This window comes from Ascaphus truei, chromosome 2 (genome assembly GCF_040206685.1).
Source record: "Ascaphus truei isolate aAscTru1 chromosome 2, aAscTru1.hap1, whole genome shotgun sequence".
Lineage (NCBI taxonomy): Eukaryota > Metazoa > Chordata > Amphibia > Anura > Ascaphidae > Ascaphus > Ascaphus truei.
The window spans coordinates 337,578,006-337,595,424 of record NC_134484.1 but is presented as its reverse complement, the minus strand read 5'-3'; the positions used below and the strand labels follow the sequence as shown (position 1 = coordinate 337,595,424).

The following is a 17,419-nucleotide window of genomic DNA, read 5'->3' as shown; positions in this document are numbered from 1 at the left end:
TGTGGTGGGGGTTTTGCTGGGGCATGGCCATGACCTCACGCGGCTGGTTCGCTCTCATTGGTTGAACAGCCGGCGGGGTCATGGCCACGCCTCTGTCGCAAACTGTAAACTCCATTTCAGTGTCATTGGAAAATCTTGAAGTATGGCGCGGCTGCACCTTCCGCACGAAGGGGCGTACTGGGCCCAGCCCCATTGAGGGACAGTGCTTGTACGCACAGCGAACGTAGAAGGCACTGGGACTGCAGCCTAAGGCCCACTGGGAGGTAAAAGCAGGTACCTGCCCAGTGGCCACAGCGTGGGTGAACTCTGCTCTGATGCGAGAGCGCACCAGCACCCGGAACAGAGCCTGGCAGGTAAGGGATACCTCCCCAGCCAGACGCTGCTTCCTGGACTTATATATAGCCAGCTTGGCTCATGCCAGGAGCAGGTTGGTGAGGAGGTTCCTGGCCCTAGTGCATAAAGCGGAAGCATTCACTTGGGACGGACTCCCAACACACAGCTCATAGCTTCATCACTGAAGCAGCCCATGGCTGCAAGCAGCAAACAGCGGCTATTTTGGACAGTAGAACAAGACCGGAGACCCCAGCTTCCGCATACGAGTTAGTTTATCGCTCTCCTCTTCTCATAGGGCCTGGGTAGGTGTTTTCTGAGATAAATTAAATGCTTCTTCCCCAAATTTTATCACATATATTTGTCCGTGCAGGACAAAACGAACGCCTTCTCTTTGAGCACACGACAACATATTTTTCCATTTGCTTCAAGCTAATTTTTGACTGCACCTGGAAATTGAGCACAGAACCCATTTGTTTGCGACCTCTGAATGGAGGAGTGTTTGTCAATTAAGTGGTCACTTAACCTCTAACTCACCCGGTCTTTATTTGAGAGCCAATAAAGATAAGGGAGGGGTAAAAGGATTTTTTGATTGTGCAAAGTCTTGATCAACACTCAGGGACAAACAAAATTGGGTAACTGGAGGAAATCAAACCCTTCACAAATCTTGTCTCACCATGTTGTAAATTAACTTTTATATATATAATATATATACACATGTAGCCCCCCCTGCTATTTTCCATAGCCTGGCACATAAGTCCTGGTAATAAATAGCAGGCAGTGCTAGAGTAAGGCTGCGCTTATAGTGCTGGAGACAGCGCCGCGGCGGCAAAACAAATGCATTGCCGCCGTCGCGTGCGCTTATAGTACGCACGACGCGACGGTTTGGACACGAGCGTTGGAAGTCATCTCTATTTGATTTTTCCAGCGACCGTAGCTTGACCGTCGCTGTCGCTATAAGCGTAGCCTTAGGCCGCGCTTATAGTTCGCGCCACGGCGACGGGTGATGTCAACCGTCGCCGCTAGCGAAAGTTGTAATTCACTTTGCGGCGACGTCACGGGCGACCAGGTCATTAATTGGTTCAGAGGCTGTCACGTGTGGCGACAGCCTCTGAAAAATCAAATTTGACCGGCTTCCAAATTTTGCGTCGCTGCCGTCGTTCCGTCGCGTCGAGCTAACTATAAGCGCGCGATGGTGGCAATACATATGTTTTCGGGCGTCGTCGTCGTGTCGCCGGAACTATAAGGGCAGACTTAGGCTGGGGCCATGGTGCCTTTGCATGTGCTGAGGCGTGCAGAGGCTGTGGGAAAGCGTGTGCTTTCCCTGGCTATGGCCCCAGCCTTGGGCCCCTGATATCTAGGCCTGAGCAAAAACTGTTGCTGCTGCGCCCCCTGCCTTTCCTTCTCTGGTGCTTGTGCCCACCCCCCCCAAATGCCGCGACCCAACTCCTGCAGCCAAGTCACAGATCGCTCGGCTGCAGGAGCACGCGGGGGAGGCGCGCACAGACCCTTGCGTCCGTAGCAGCCACCCTGAACTCGGCCTAAGTTATATTGTTGAAATATCCAGGCACCTGCTAGTCTGGTGGGCATGACTCAGAGTTGGGAAAGTTCTGGTAGGTCATGTGACTGGTGGGGTGATACCTTTGCAACAGTCTGTTTTTCCCAGAGACTGGGGGTGGAAAGGTTCCCACCCCCTGGGTATATGTTGGGGACCCTCCCCTTTATGGTGAGGTTTTGGGGAGCTCCTGAGAGAGCTGCCCTGACTCTTGTTGAGTCCTGTCCTGCCCAGGGAAGGAAGGCAGTGCTCAAAGCTGTGACCATGCAGCAAGCTTAAGCCTATAGGGGAACCATCTTGAATGGTTTTGAAGCAAAAGGTGGCACTGCGCGCACATTTGCATGTCATTTCCCAGAATCCTTTGCTGCAGTGGAAGTGCTGTGTGCTGGGTGATAATGGTGAAAGGCAGGGGTGCAGACCTGTCTAAGACATGCAAATGAGCATACAGTAATATTTCCATTTTCTATATGCTTTACTGTGGAGGGTTTTTCTCACTTTTTTTACTCACCATAACTTAACTAAGGAGAGAGACAGAGACAGAGACAGAGACAGAGACAGAGACAGAGAAAGAAAGAGAGAGAGAGAGAGAGAGAGAGAGAGAGAGAGAGAGAGAGAGAGAGAGAGAGAGAGAGAGAGAGAGAGAGAGAGAGAGAGAGAGAGAGAGAGAGAGAGAGAGAGAGAGAGAGAGAGAGAGAGAGACAGACAGACAGACAGACCGGTAAAAGGGGCATTAACAACCCAGTAACCATTAAACACAACACTGACATCAGTAAAGGTCCCATTATCATAACCCCCTCCCCAAGAAAAGAAAAAACTTCTTAAAGTAAAAATATTAACTTCACTTATTTGCATTGTAAAAACAACAATATTTTAATTCTGTCACTTACTGTCTTCAAACCATAGCTTTTTGGCTATTGATGGCCCCAGATGTAATTACAATGGGCAAAAAAAGGCTAGAAATTATATAAGCAAGCAAGAGGGGAGGGCCAAACTGTGCCCGTGGGAGAGGAGGTGCCACACACAGTTCCATCACTTACAGGTTTACATGGAAACTGAACACAGAAATCCAAATAGGATATGAGGCCCTAGTAGGACAAGAAACCCACAATTGCACTCTATGAGGACAAACACTTGGTGGGACTGAAAAAATGTCCCAGGCTGGTAGCCTACAGTGCTACAGGACGCAAAACAAAAAAGTTTTATTAATATATATACTAGGGAACAAGAACAGGGGGTGTACCCCCCCTGCTCCATACTAGTGTTACTATACACTCCACCCATCGATACATATTATATCATTTTGTGGATGTTGCATATTCATGTACATTTGAGCAAACTGGGGATACAATATTACACACCTAAGGTGTTACATTGTGCCAGTATCCCCATGTGCCTGCAGGAACTTTACTTAATACTCTGTCAGTATAATTTAGGCAACTAGCATCTATACAGCTCACTACTAGGAACTCATAACCGCTAATATTAGCGTTTTCTGTGGATACCTGATGGTTGATACTCTAAAGATGTTTTGACATATATTCTCCTATATATGAGATATTCCATGGTGAGCTGGAGAGCAATTATTACCCTCTATTCTGTGTCACCACCACCCTATTTTTTAATACACCTTGATTACACCCCACACCCCCTGTTTTTGTTCCCTGGTATATATTAATAAAACTTTTTTGTTTTGCGTCCTGTAGCACTGTAGGCTACCAGCCTGGGACATTTTTTCAGTCCCACCAAGTGTTTGTCCTCATAGAGTGCAATTGTGGGTTTCTTGTCCTACTAGGGCCTCATACCCTATTTGGATTTCTGTGTTCATGCTATTTCTACCCTATGCACCATGAGATTCTTATGTGAACAATTATATTAGTTTGGAGAGCGATAAGCATTTTGTGTGTCTTACATGGAAACTGGCAAAAAAAAAAAAAAAAAAAAAAACAAAGGATCTGGCTACAAAGGAAAAGATTCTAAGTTTGTTTTCCAATAATTATATTGTCTGATTTTTTTCCAGGCATCAGTCACCAAGATCTATCCCATTTCCCATGTTACTGCAATTTATTCAGCTGGGTAATAGGAGGAACAACTCCTATAAGAAGAAGAATTGCTGGCCATAGTGAACTAATGGCAATGATAGGTTTAAACGGTAACACAGGAGGTGAATACCTTTTGGACAAACATGTATTTTAATTGGTTGATAAACATAATTTGTCTTTTTTTATTTCAATGGGGACATTGAACAAAACTAGGAAGTGATTGCAAAGCTTATTTGCCTCACTCAAATAGGATTCACTGGTACCCACTCCTAAAAGTCTCTGGATCAATGAGGAAAGGGGACAAAATATTGGATAGGTAAGGCAGAGATAAACTTCAGATTACGATGCCTACAAATTCTGTCAGGATAAACGTTCCAAAACTTTGTATAAACACTTACATTTGTCTGATATTTTATTAAATGACCTAGTTTTAACTTATTACACAATAGTGCCGTTAGGGTCATTTCGTCTTACGTGAAATTGCACCTTCAGCTCAAAGTTGCCCTGTAACTTGATTTTTAAAGACACGGCATTAGACTCCAAACCAGCATGTTCTTACCAGTTGAATAAGCAGGCTAATTAAGTCTGTCAGGGGTTTATTGATAAGCAGGATGTACTCGGCAGCTTGCGTATCTCCTCCTTGGTCAGATTTCTGAGCCTAAATGAAACAGAGAGCGAGGTAGAGAGAGAGAGAGATAACAAAAAAAGGTAATATTAGAAGTCTAGCGGTGACTTATAAATGAGAAGTACACATCTTAGTACAAGACAGAATGAAATACACGTCATTTAATAAGTAGGCCACGGGCGAAGATGTGCTTTGTTTCCTGCATGTGCTTGTGAGAATGGGACAGGGAAGTATAACTGTGATATTACTTCGGTATCGTCTTAAAAACGTACACGTATTGGGCAGAATTATAAGAAAAAAATGCTTTACAGTTTACACTAAGCTTTACTATCTGCTATGCCACAGAAAAAGAAAACACATTAATTAGATAAAGAGAATGACTTTGGTATATTGTTAGGCATTATTTAATCAGGAGGACTGTTAATATACAAAAAGCACAAGAAAATAATTTTAATACATTTTTTCCCCCCCCACTTTTTGGTTAAAGTCATGATTTTAACTCCTTTCATTCCTAAACCGCCTGCAACTCACCATAACTCAATAGTAAATTTTGCCTTATACACAAGAAAACGGAATGAGTTAAATTGGGTTAATAGCACGTTCATAGATTTGGTTCCTGTGTTAATGGGATATCAAAGTCATTATTTGCAGAGTTCCCAATCTGTGGTAGAAGTGCTACTAGAGGTACAACGAGGGCCTAAAAGAGGTACTTCACGATACTGCAGCTTCAAAACTTCAGGCTGGGAGAGAAGCAAAAATACAAGCACAACCATCACTCTTAAGGCGTGTAAACTATAACTGACTTACAAACGAAAATGTTGATGGCACAGGAAGATTTTTTATTGCTGGTGTGGTAGTGATGGTGGATTTGACAATTTTCTCGCAATTCAAACCTGAAAACACTTAGAAGGAGCACCCAAAAAATCTTCACAAAAACATTTTTATTTTCATCGTTTTAAATCGTACAGCACAGCGTGGATGGAAAGACAAACTTTAAACAACACCTTTGCACATTTTGCTTCGTCATAGGGCGCGTGGGTAACCATCCCACTTACCAGGCCTTATATAGAAATAGGGCGGTTGTAATACCAAACTTTACCATAATATATATCGGGGATGCGCAATTTGTTTAGTCTGTGCTCCCCTTCCCGCGTTTGCCCCTGTTCACGCCCCCTATCTTTTCTCCAGGGTTTTCAGACGTCGCAACGTCATGTGATGTTGTGTTACCATTGCGCCGCTTCGTCAGAAGTCGCAGGAGACAAGGTAAGGGACTTACAGAGGCCCCGCACGCGCCCCGCTCCCCTGGCATTGTCTTTAAATGTTGTGGGAGAAGAGCGCAGGCCTCTGTGAGCGTCATCCCCCCCCCCCCCCCTACCCCATACCCCGAAAATTTTGCACACCTTTGATTTATATAACAGTTAAGCCAGTGATGCTATTTTGTACTAATATACAAAGAACATGTGCAATTTAAAAATATATAATATACATATTACTCTAAATTAGAAGATTAAAAAATAGAAGGTATGAAAAGTACTGCTGTACAAGATAATAAATACTTATGCTTCCACAATACAATTTATTATTTATATCAGGGGTGGCCAACTCCAGTCCTCAAGGGCCATCAACAAGTCAGGTTTTCAGGATGTCGCTGCTTCAGCACAGGTTGCTCAATCAGTGACTCAGTCATTATGATATCCTGAAAACCTGACCTGTTGGTGGCCTTTGAGGACTGGATTTTGCCACCCCCTAACTTACATCAAAGGTTATTCATTCCCATTGTTTTTTTGTGTTCTCTTTGAAAATCCAAACATAATCCTCTTCTTAATAACTTCCACTACTTCCCAATAAAACCTCTCCCTTTCACACATAGTAAAGTGGATCATTGTTTTGTGTTATATTACAGGGGTGCGCAAACTTTTCCCCGTGCGCACCCCTGCCTGCTGTCCTCGGCACCTTGCGCCCTCGCCTAGCGCCCCGGCATCAAATGATGCACGGGGTCATGTGACCTTGTGTTGCCACGGTTACATGACGTCACACGACCCTGCTGTGTCATTTGACACCGGGTTACCATGACGACGCGTCGCTGGATGGGAAGATAAGTGTCTTATAGACGCCTTTGGCGATCCCCCGGCATTTAATTTAATTGCCTCGGGGGAGAGCGTGGGACCTCTATAACAAAACGCCCCCCCCCCCAGAAAATCTAGCGCCCCCAATTTGCGCACTATAGAAAGTAAATAGAAAATTAAAGTTATAGAAAGTAAATGTTCCAAACATTACTGTTTGTACATTTCTCACAGTACGACCACCATCATTTTCTCCACAATCGCAACTCAACAGAGAAACGACATTTTCAGACAGTAATATGAAGAACGTCCAACATGAGAAATTTTTAGACCTACATGTTATTCTTGGTGTTAAAGTATAAACCTTTACTGTACATGCTTTGCAACTTTCACATGGAGAAAAACCTTCATCCTTTTCAAACCATGTCTTGCTTGGCATTATTTCTTTTAAAAGACTTTGGCACAGAAAACCTTGCAAAGATGGTGTGTTCTATATCTAGAACTTGAGGTATGGGAATATCGTTTTATTAAATAAAGGGTCTCATTTTAAGACTTGCCAATGTTTTATAATTACATTTTTAGCAGAGGACTCAATGCTGTAATCTATGATGAATTTTACACTTTCATCTCATTTCTGTTTTTCAATTTGTCTATTTTTACTCACAACTGCTCTATTTCAACGATGAATCTTTTTAAATGCCCGAGACAGATGACTGTCTGAGTACACCATCTTCTTAAGTCTATTTAACTCTGCTTCTGCTTCCAACACAAAATCAATATCATTACTACAATTTCTCTTTAATCTTGATAGCTGACCAAAAGGAATATCACTTAGAACATGACTGGGATGGCAGGCATCTGCCCTCAAAATTGTATTACCTGCTGTCAGCTTCCTACAAGATTTAATTGCAATATATACAATATTCTGATATAATATAAAAAAAGAAAGATGATATTGTATTTGTTATATTTCATGTAAATCTCACATTGACCAAATTATTGATATAGTTAAAGAGATCATTAAGGTCCACAATTGACCCTGATCACACCAGGAGGACATTGTCGATATACTTAGTCCATAAAATGTTGTCCTCATGGTGTGGATGGTCAACCCTAAGAATAATCTCTTCCCAATATGCCATAAAAATCCCTGCAAAGGCAGGGGCACATTTTGTGACCATGGCCCGAGTTGCAAAGCATGTTCAAGGTTTAGAAATGGTTTCAGATTTTACTTGTAGTGCAACAGGTACTGTTTATCCTATAAAACAAAGCATAACATGCAGAAGAACCAGAGGTGTCAGACAGTACTCCTGAAAAAAAGTATAGACAACGATCTGAAAAAAAGAAATACAAAATTGTAGTAAGTTTGTAGAGTGGACTGAGCTGTGGGCCACTCGCTATACTCCTGCTATGACAATGAAAGAAGTTAGATTGCTCAAAAAACATCCCCAAAAATATAGTATCTCAGATGGAGTTAACTTCCAAGCATCAATTGCACCCACATTCTGCCGCCAACCCCCAGCAACCAGACTTCAGAAATGGGCCATATTGGGCAGTATTTTTGCATTTTCAAAAGAAACCTGTGTGAGTTCTTTACTGTATATTCTTTTTGATGTGCTAGAGCAACCAATCTATATTCAAAGAATAACATGCATATTCAAAAATGTAGTCTATCTATAGAATTGCTATTGGGAACAACAATATGCAGATCATACTGCGATACATTTTAAAATAGGATTTTTGGAACATTTACGTTCTAAAACACAAAAACATTACACATATCCACTTCTCCGACATTTTGTAGATACAAATATTAGTACTCCCCAAAACGATGTAAGAAATAGAAAGGCTTTTATTGGGAAGGAGTGGATGTAATTTGAAGAAGTTACTTAGAAGAGATTCAAATTGGATTTTCAATTTGAGAACACAACAATTAATGGTTATTAACAACCAATTTTAGGTTGTTTATACCAAAAGGAGTAGAGTACCGGGTGAGATTAAAATTGATACCGATACCACCTATACATCTGACCTGACGTCTCCATCAACCAGTTCAACATCTTTTTAAGCGGAGGAAGCACCTGGATGCGATATACCGGATGATCCATCTGCCTCTAGGTTTGGACAGATGGCGACTTTAGACTGCAGGATGGTGCTGATAGAGAGCAAGCAAGCAGCACTGCTGTCGTTGGTACAATAATTGGTGAGAAGATACAAGAATGCCATGTGTCTCAGCAGAAGATCTCTACAACCAACCAAGGATTAACTGATGTTCTATGTTTCGATGAAGTTGATGTTTCATTTAGAGTAATAAATATCATCGTTGTAGGGGTAGAAGTCATTAAATACATTTTTTGAGTACTGAGAAAAAGGCAATTACATGTTCTTTCTGACATAAAACATTCTGTATTTTAAAAGGAAGGTATTTTGATATGACAAGTTCTGAAGTTTAGGTGTCTTTAATGAGTTCTTAAAATTTGTTTTCTTTACCAAGCCTATTTTCATGAAAAAAAGGTAAAAAATGCACTTACTGAGTTTTACCTCTACAACGACGACATCTTATACTATATTAGTGAAAGCACTGTATGTTTGCCTGCCTGGATGTCCGGTGTCCCTAGGGGAAATCTCATTGGTCCCTTGGGTCGCCCGCCCCCGCACACCTCTCATTGGCCTGAGGCGGAGTGACGGCCCACACACACACACACACACACACAACACAGCAGCTCTATACACACACACACACACACACAACACAGCAGCTCTATACACACACACACACACACACACAACACAGCAGCTCTACACACACACACAACACAGCAGCTCTATACACACACACACACACACACACACACAACACAGCAGCTCTATACACACACACACACACACACACAACACAGCAGCTCTATACACACACACACACACACACACACAACACAGCAGCTCTATACACACACACACACACACCCTCTGTCCGCCCCCCTCCCCCCCCTCGCGTGCGCCGTCCTGCACTGGCTCCGGACGGGAAGCGCGGCCCTCCTACCCCAGCCGCTCCCTTACCTCCCCTGCGCTACCACCCGCTCAGGTAAGTCACTGTGCGTCCCGCCTCAGCCTCAGGCCCACTGCGCGTCCCGCCTCAGCCTCAGGACCACTGCGCATACCGCCTCAGCCTCAGGACCACTGCGCATGCCGCCTCAGCCTCAGGCCCACTGCGCGTCCCGCCTCAGCCTCAGGCCCACACACACAGGGCGCTTCCTACCGCCGCTCAGCCAGACGCCACATTGAGCGGGCGCCGGGGGGGGGGGGGGGAGCGCGAGTCTTAGGCCCACACAGGGCGCTTCCTGCAGCCGCCTGCACGCCTCACTCAGCAGGACGGCACATCGGGGGACCAAGCGGGCGCCGGGGGGGGGGGGGGGGGAGCGCGAGTCACAGGGAACGGGGGGGGGGGGGGGAGTCACGGGGAACGGGGGGGGGAGTCACGGGGAACGGGGGGGGGAGTCACGGGGAACGGGGGGGGGCCACCAGCCGAACCAGCAGGGGGACGGACGCACGGAGGAGGGGGGGAAATGCCCATACATAAATTATGACAATACATATGCCCACTGCTCTCCACCCCCCACCCACTCCCCTTTCCCCCCCCCCGCTCCCCTTTCCCCCCCCCCCCCGCTCCCCTTTCTCCCCCCCCCGCTCCCCTTTCTCCCCCCCCCGCTCCCCTTTCTCCCCCCCCCGCTCCCCTTTCTCCCCCCCCCCCGCTCCCCTTTCTCCCCCCCCCCCCCGCTCCCCTTTCTCCCCCCCCCGCTCCCCTTTCTCCCCCCCCCGCTCCCCTTTCTCCCCCCCCGCTCCCCTTTCTCCCCCCCCGCTCCCCTTTCTCTCCCCCCCCGCTCCCCTTTCTCCCCCCCCGCTCCCCTTTCTCCCCCCCCGCTCCCCTTTCTCCCCCCCCGCTCCCCTTTCTCCCCCCCCGCTCCCCTTTCTCCCCCCCCCCGCTCCCCTTTCTCCCCCCCCCCGCTCCCCTTTCTCCCCCCCCGCTCCCCTTTCTCCCCCCCCGCTCCCCTTTCTCCCCCCCGCTCCCCTTTCTCCCCCCCCCGCTCCCCTTTCTCCCCCCCCCGCTCCCCTTTCTCCCCCCCCCGCTCCCCTTTCTCCCCCCCCGCTCCCCTTTCTCCCCCCCCGCTCCCCTTTCTCCCCCCCCCGCTCCCCTTTCTCCCCCCCCCCCGAAACCTTTACAACAAATACTCACCTATTGTTCCACGAGTTATAAATAATACTACCTATTACGCATTTACATCCCGGGCAACGCCGGGTCTCTCAGCTAGTATATATATATTTTTGATAATTTTGCACTTTGTATAATATAAAAAAAATAGCATCCCTGTCTTAACTGTTTTATATTACGGTAGCACTGTTTCTATATAAGGTCTAACATGGGGTTTAGTTATCCCTTACCCGGAAGGAGTACACGCAGATCATGCAAGTTTGTCTTTCCACCCACCCACGCTATGCTGTGTTTTAAAGCAGCAGTCCAAGCTACCATTTTTTTATTTTATTTCCCCCCCTTTAATATGTGCATCAATACAATTCACACAATGATAAGTATTTAGCTCAGTTGCTGATCGATAGGCAAAAATTCAGCTCGGGGGGTTCACTAAACGGCTGTCAGTGCAGCAGAAGAGGACCAAAGATGCAAAGTTCTGTGGGGACGATCATGTGACCAGGCAGTCACTAGATACAATTGGTGCACTGCTAGAGAAAGGGCAGGGTTCAAAAAGGGGTGTGCCAGAGCCTGTTTCAGAAGATGAAGGGGATGTGACTTTGTAAATGGTTGCAAAATAAAAAATGCTTGTTACATTATAATACATTAAAAATGTTATTCAGTTGTTGAAAAAAAAATGCTACAACTATTTTTTCATAGTACAGAACTGATTTATTAAAAAAAAAAACACATGTAGGATATTGTTTGGTCTGCAGCTTTAAAAGAAGATAAGAATAAAAAGATCTTTTTTTTAATGAAGATTTTTTGGATGCTCTGTCTATTTCACAGATTTTCAAGTTTGAGTATTGTAGAAAGCTCATGGTTTTTTGTCAACCCTTCAGAATTGTGCATTTCTTTTACAAAATGTCCTCGCAATGTATATTGATTTTTATGTAGTTTAAGGAATGTCATTATAGGAGTATTTTATATTTGACATATTTAACTGTCGGACGCACATAAAAAATATTGACGCAACTCAGAAATCCCTATTGCTCATGAACCAGGTGTCTCCCTACATTATAAAGGGCCATGTAGTTTAGGGCTAAAAATGGACATAAGAAGAATAGATTATCTCTGGTTTTCTGATACAACATGGGTGGCTTTTATGAGTTTCATAAAGGGAAAAACTCTAGCCAAATACAAGATATTGTTACACAGATCATAGTGTGCTATGCCTATTGGGTTGGTCCCTTAGAAAGAAACAAAAATGTGTTAAAAAAGAAGGGACTTGTAAAAGGGCATTTAAAAAGCTTTGATGGCTTGTTCTGTCACAACACCTGCACACGCAAGGCTCTTCATGGCCATCCAAGCATTTCAAATCTGAGTAATCATGTGTGAAGCATTGCACATCCGCTGCTCATTAGTGCAATATTATTGATTCATCTGAGGCTTCCAGTTTTCCGATTAACCCCTTCACTGCCAGAGAGCTTTGTAATATGTTAAAAGCCCCTGTGGCAATACATGGGTATTAAGAAAAAGGGGGCGGAGTGGGAGAACATCTGCTTCCCCTGTTGTCTTCTTTCTCCCACCCCTTCTTAGGGCGCGTAGGAAGAAAAAGGGGGTAGAGCTAGAGCAGAGCAGGAGACAGCCGGGTGCTTCCCTGCAAAGGTAATGATTTTTCTTTGGGGTGAGGTGGGGGGCTGTTTGATACAAGTGTGCAGGAAAAGGGGGTCTTCTGAGCTGAACAAGTAGCAGAACAGCCACAATATCTCCAAATCGAGTTCAGGAATGAACTGCCAGTGGGGTTCATTGGTAGTGAAGGGTCAATGCCCTTTAGATATTGGAGGTAGTAGATGGAGATCCACCGCTCAGTAGATCTCACAAATTATATCAAAATGATAGACTAAGTAATTCTCCAATAATCTCACAGCACATAGTGAGAGCTATAATCAAAATGAGCTTGAGTGAAGAGGCTGTAATGAGTGGTGTTACAATGTATCAGACCGCAGCAATGCTGGTCATGAAACCACGACGTGCCTTGAAGAAGCTTCATCATGCGAAACGCGCCCATCGGCTAGCAACATGCACGTGCAGGAAACTCACTGAGAACGCACAGAGTATTACACTGCTGCAATATCCTGCCTATCTCGCTCTCAGGGGCATCCACTGCCCTACCCTATCTCTAGTGAGACACTGAAGAGTATTGGCTGGCTTTGTATATTATACCATTATAGTAGTGTCATGATAGCGGTATAGCGGTCTGATACAATGTAACACCAATCATTACAGCCTCTTCACTCTTCAGCTCATTTTATTTAGATCACTCACTATGTGATGTGTGATCATTAGAGAATTACTTAGTCTATCATTCTGATATAATCCCTGCAATGTTAAAATCCTCCAAATTTACAATTTTCTATTGTTCCCTACGTCCCTTCTGCTCCTCCTTCCAATGTCTGTATATGGTTAGCTATGCCTTAACCAACTTGTAGATATATTGTACTTCAGTGATTATTTAAGCCTTTTTGGCCAAACCTCCTGTAAGGAATCCACTACTGGCTTTGACTATAGCCTTGCAGACCTGTGCAGTTGCAAGCTTCCTCTGGCAATCTATGGCACAGGTGCTGCCTCTCATTGCAGCTTCTGCCCTGTGCTCTTTCATTGGAGGAATTCTCACACACCCTCCTCCTGTGATTGGATCTCCGCCCTTTATATCATGGGTGTTGGCACTGAACCAGTGCCGAGCATAACCATTCCTACCTCTATGTTACTGTCTCTGCCACAAACCACCCCAACCCTCTCTCCTAGCATTCTTACCTTCCAAGTTCCTGAGTATCCAGAGGTCTGTTCTTTCTCCTGTGCTGAAGCGTTGTTGCCAGCACTGGTAACTGATGCATTCCCTCCTAGCAGTGGCTACCCTTCCTGTCCTGCGGCCTGCTGCTATCCTCCTGCAGTGGCCTGTTCCTGGACGTCTGTGCTGAAGCGTTGTTGCCAGCACTGGCCTGCTGCTATCTCCTTGCAGTGGCCTGCCCTGGACGTCTGTGCTGAAGAGTTGTTGCCAGCACTGGTATCTGCTGCATTCCCTCCTAGCAGTGGCTACCCTTCCTTTCCTGCGGCCTGCTGCTATCCTCTTGCAGTGGCCTGCCTTGGACTTCTGTGCTGAAGCGTTGGTTCTCCCCGACGCTGTCCTGCGGTGAACTTCGGCCAGCCTGCTGTCTCCTCCTGCTGAGATCGGCGTCATGGGCCGAGGCCGCACCTCGCGCAGAAGCCACTCCCGCGCCTACGCTCCTAAGCTGAAGCGGAACTACCTGTTGCCGAACTCCTGCTTCAATAACGACGATGCTGCCTTCTCCAATCCTGACCCTGCGATGTACGACAACGAACTGCGCACTCCGGATCAGTCTGCGTGGACTAAGGTCGGTGATTATATAACCCCACCTCAGCCCCGCGGTCCGGTCCCGGTTTGTGGCGAGCATCGGCGTAACACCTCCCCCATTTTTATTTTGTATTCCCTTTCTTAATTCTGTACTCCATGTTTTTTAATATATGAAACATCTTTAATAAAGTCAAATTTAATGTAAAAAAAAATGTCATTAGAAATTTGCTATGTTTACATAGATTAGTATTCCAACTTGTGTACAAATTTCTCACAAGACGTAACAGTGGTAATCAAAAATATAGCACGGTGGCTTTCTGCTTATACCTTTTTTCTATTTATACTAAATAGTGGACCTAATAAAAAATATTCTACAATTTTTCAACACTGATTCATATGCCTGTCTCATAGTATACATTTTTTTTTTTTTTTTTTTTTTCAAAAAAAATTTATTAGGCAAATACTTATTTCACATTGTACATGTCATATGTGTTAATACAGCCTAATACAAGTTTTCTCCATTTTTTGGTTAAAGAAACCAGAAAGAGAGAGGAAAGCTCATCGCCCCCCTGACCCTCCTGGGGTTGTCATAGTATACATTTTAAAACCATACACATGTGTATCCAGCAGAAATCAAGCTTTATTCCTCTCGTCATCAGCAGTCTAAGGCTGCGTCCAGAGGACTGCAGCCGTGCTGAGGTGCGCGGAGGCTGAGGGAAAGCGAGTGCTTTCCCTGGCCTTGGTCCGCGCACCGTCCGGGGGCGTGATGGGGGGCGGGCCAGTGACGTCACGGAGCTGGTTCGCCCTCATTGGGCGAACCGCTCACGTGACCGGCCCTGCGCTCCCTTGAGCGCTTGAATTAAAAATTTTGGTAAGACTTACGCTTCCGCACGCTTGCGGAAGCGTAAGCGAGCCCCTGCTACAGCCGCTCTCATTGCGGCTGCAGGGGCTCAGTGCCGAGCGTGAGCGCGTCTCAGCACGGGTCAGCACATAAGCGCTGACCCTGGACGCAGCCTTAGGCTCAAGGATCTGCAGTACATCATTGTAGGAAACTGGTGTGAGTACCATTAGTATTACAGAGAGTCTGAAAAACACTTCCTGACTGGGGTAATTTACTCGTTTTCAACCTGTGTCCACGGAACTCTTGTGTTCTGTGGCAGGTTGTCAGGGGTTCCATTAGGACTGTTCCAGAAACCATACTATTTGGCTATTTTTAAATTAATTTAACAACTTAAAATAGATTCTTAAAAGTTACTTTGCAATGTTAAATATTATATACAATATAGAAACATGTTTATTTTTTATTATTATTATTATTTTTAAAGCAAGCCCTATCACAACAAAAACAAATGTATGCACCTAGTACAAAGTAGGTTGGGGTTCCACAGAGTCACAATATATTCGGAAAGTTTTCCATCGTCATTAAAAAAAGTAAATTAAATTAAAAAAAATAAAAACTACTGTGATAATGCATTTAGAATTGATTAAATATAAAATAGCCTGCAGATAGAAGCTGAAACATCAGGAATCATGGGGTATATTTTATGTTAGCAAAAACATAGCAGGAAAAAATATGTCACGTTATGAATAAAAAGAAGTCTCTTGGTTTTGTAATATGTCATCAAAGTGTAGTAATAGGAAAAAGATGCAGAGAATGGCAACTTTAGTTATACATGTATTATCCATACATGGCCTGGATGCATTAAGTTTCAGGAACATTTGTTGCCTGCATCAAATTTTGGCACGCAAATAATTCAAATCATAAATTACTTATGTATTGTAAAAAAGGAACAGCCTTATTTGTACACATCGGTGTTGCCCTGGGGTGAACCCTGCATGACGTTTAACATGGCAGTTAATTTGTATATCCCACAATTTGTAAAAATAAAATTAAAAAAAATCATTAAGAATGGTAGACTTGTCCAAACAGAACAAAGCTCTCTTTGTAGAATCGCTTATCTGAAGTGGGTTGTCTCATGTGATTGTAGATGCATTCAGGATTCATCTATTATCTAAATATACAGATGTAGCCAATGTTATTGCAACTCGTGGCGTGCTCCAGCAAGTAAAATAGTGCAATAGCCCCGACCCACTTCCAGCGTGCAGCTGATTTAAAACTATGGCTGCTTCTCCCACTGGTACGTTGTATATGTCCCACTGCTGCGTGCCACTAGTTGCAACGATGCATGTATCTAGTGGCAGATGTAAAAATATGCCGCCCGTGGGCACTTATCTCGTGCGGCCCTCCTCCTCCAGCGTCATTTAACGCCACACCTTCCCGTTGCCATGGCAATTCGACACCGAGTGACGTCACGTTGGTGGCCGCGCATGTGCGGCTGGTAAGTGGCAAAGCACCGATCGCGCATGCGCACAAGCGGACTCTTATTCTGACTTTAACGTTTGCCATTGTTACAATCATTTAGAAAATACATTCTAAATGTTAACATAGATGGATATGCCAGTTTGTTTATAGATTTCTAGAACAACTAACATTATGATACTAAAAAATTAAGCAAGGTGTGATGATTTTCTGCTTTTGCTGCGAACTGAATAGCCATAGGAATCTCACATAAATCTCACATTTAGGTGAATATATTGCCAATTTACAACATATTTTTTATTACATTAAAGCTGCAGACCAAGCAATATCCTACACGTGTTTAAAAAAAGAAAAGAAAAATCAGTTCTGTACTATGAGAAAATACATATAGCATTTTTTTTTTATTAAACAACTCAATGACATTTTTAATGTATTATAATTTAACAAGCCATTTTTGTTTCTATAGCAACCATTAAAAAAGTTACATCCCCTTCCTCTTCTGAAACCGTCTCTGGCACACCCCATTTTGAGCCCTGCCCTCTCTTTAGCAGTGCACCAATTGCATCAAGTGACTGCCTGGCCACATGATTTTCCCCACAGAACTTTGTATCTTGGGTCCTCTTCTGCTGCACTGACAGGCATTTAGTGAACCCCCGAGCCGAATCTTTGCCGATCAATCACATGAAAACGGATCGATTGGCAACTGAGCTAATTACTTATCATTGTGTTCATTGTATTGATTCATATATTAAAGGGGGAAAAAATGTGTAAAAAAATACTGTCAGTTTTTACTGGTGCTTTAAAATGATCATGGTAAATACTATCAAGTGAAAGCAAGAATCACGTTGATTTGAATGCCAGGGCCAGAAATATTAGGTCAAATAATGCCAATAAGAGGTATTGTCTGCTTCACTGAACATACCAC

General features: G+C 44.4%; 1 protein-coding gene across 10 annotated transcripts in view; it reads right to left on the bottom strand.

The window, feature by feature from the left end:
* Positions 1-17,419, bottom strand: part of ULK4 (unc-51 like kinase 4) — a 656,651-nt gene that overhangs the window by 166,281 nt on the left and 472,951 nt on the right. For all 10 annotated transcript variants that reach the window (XM_075586693.1, XM_075586692.1, XM_075586691.1 and 7 more), the window contains one exon: positions 4,484-4,582. In XM_075586693.1, coding sequence (XP_075442808.1) covers positions 4,484-4,582 — 99 coding nt within the window. The remainder of the gene's footprint in view (positions 1-4,483; positions 4,583-17,419) is intronic.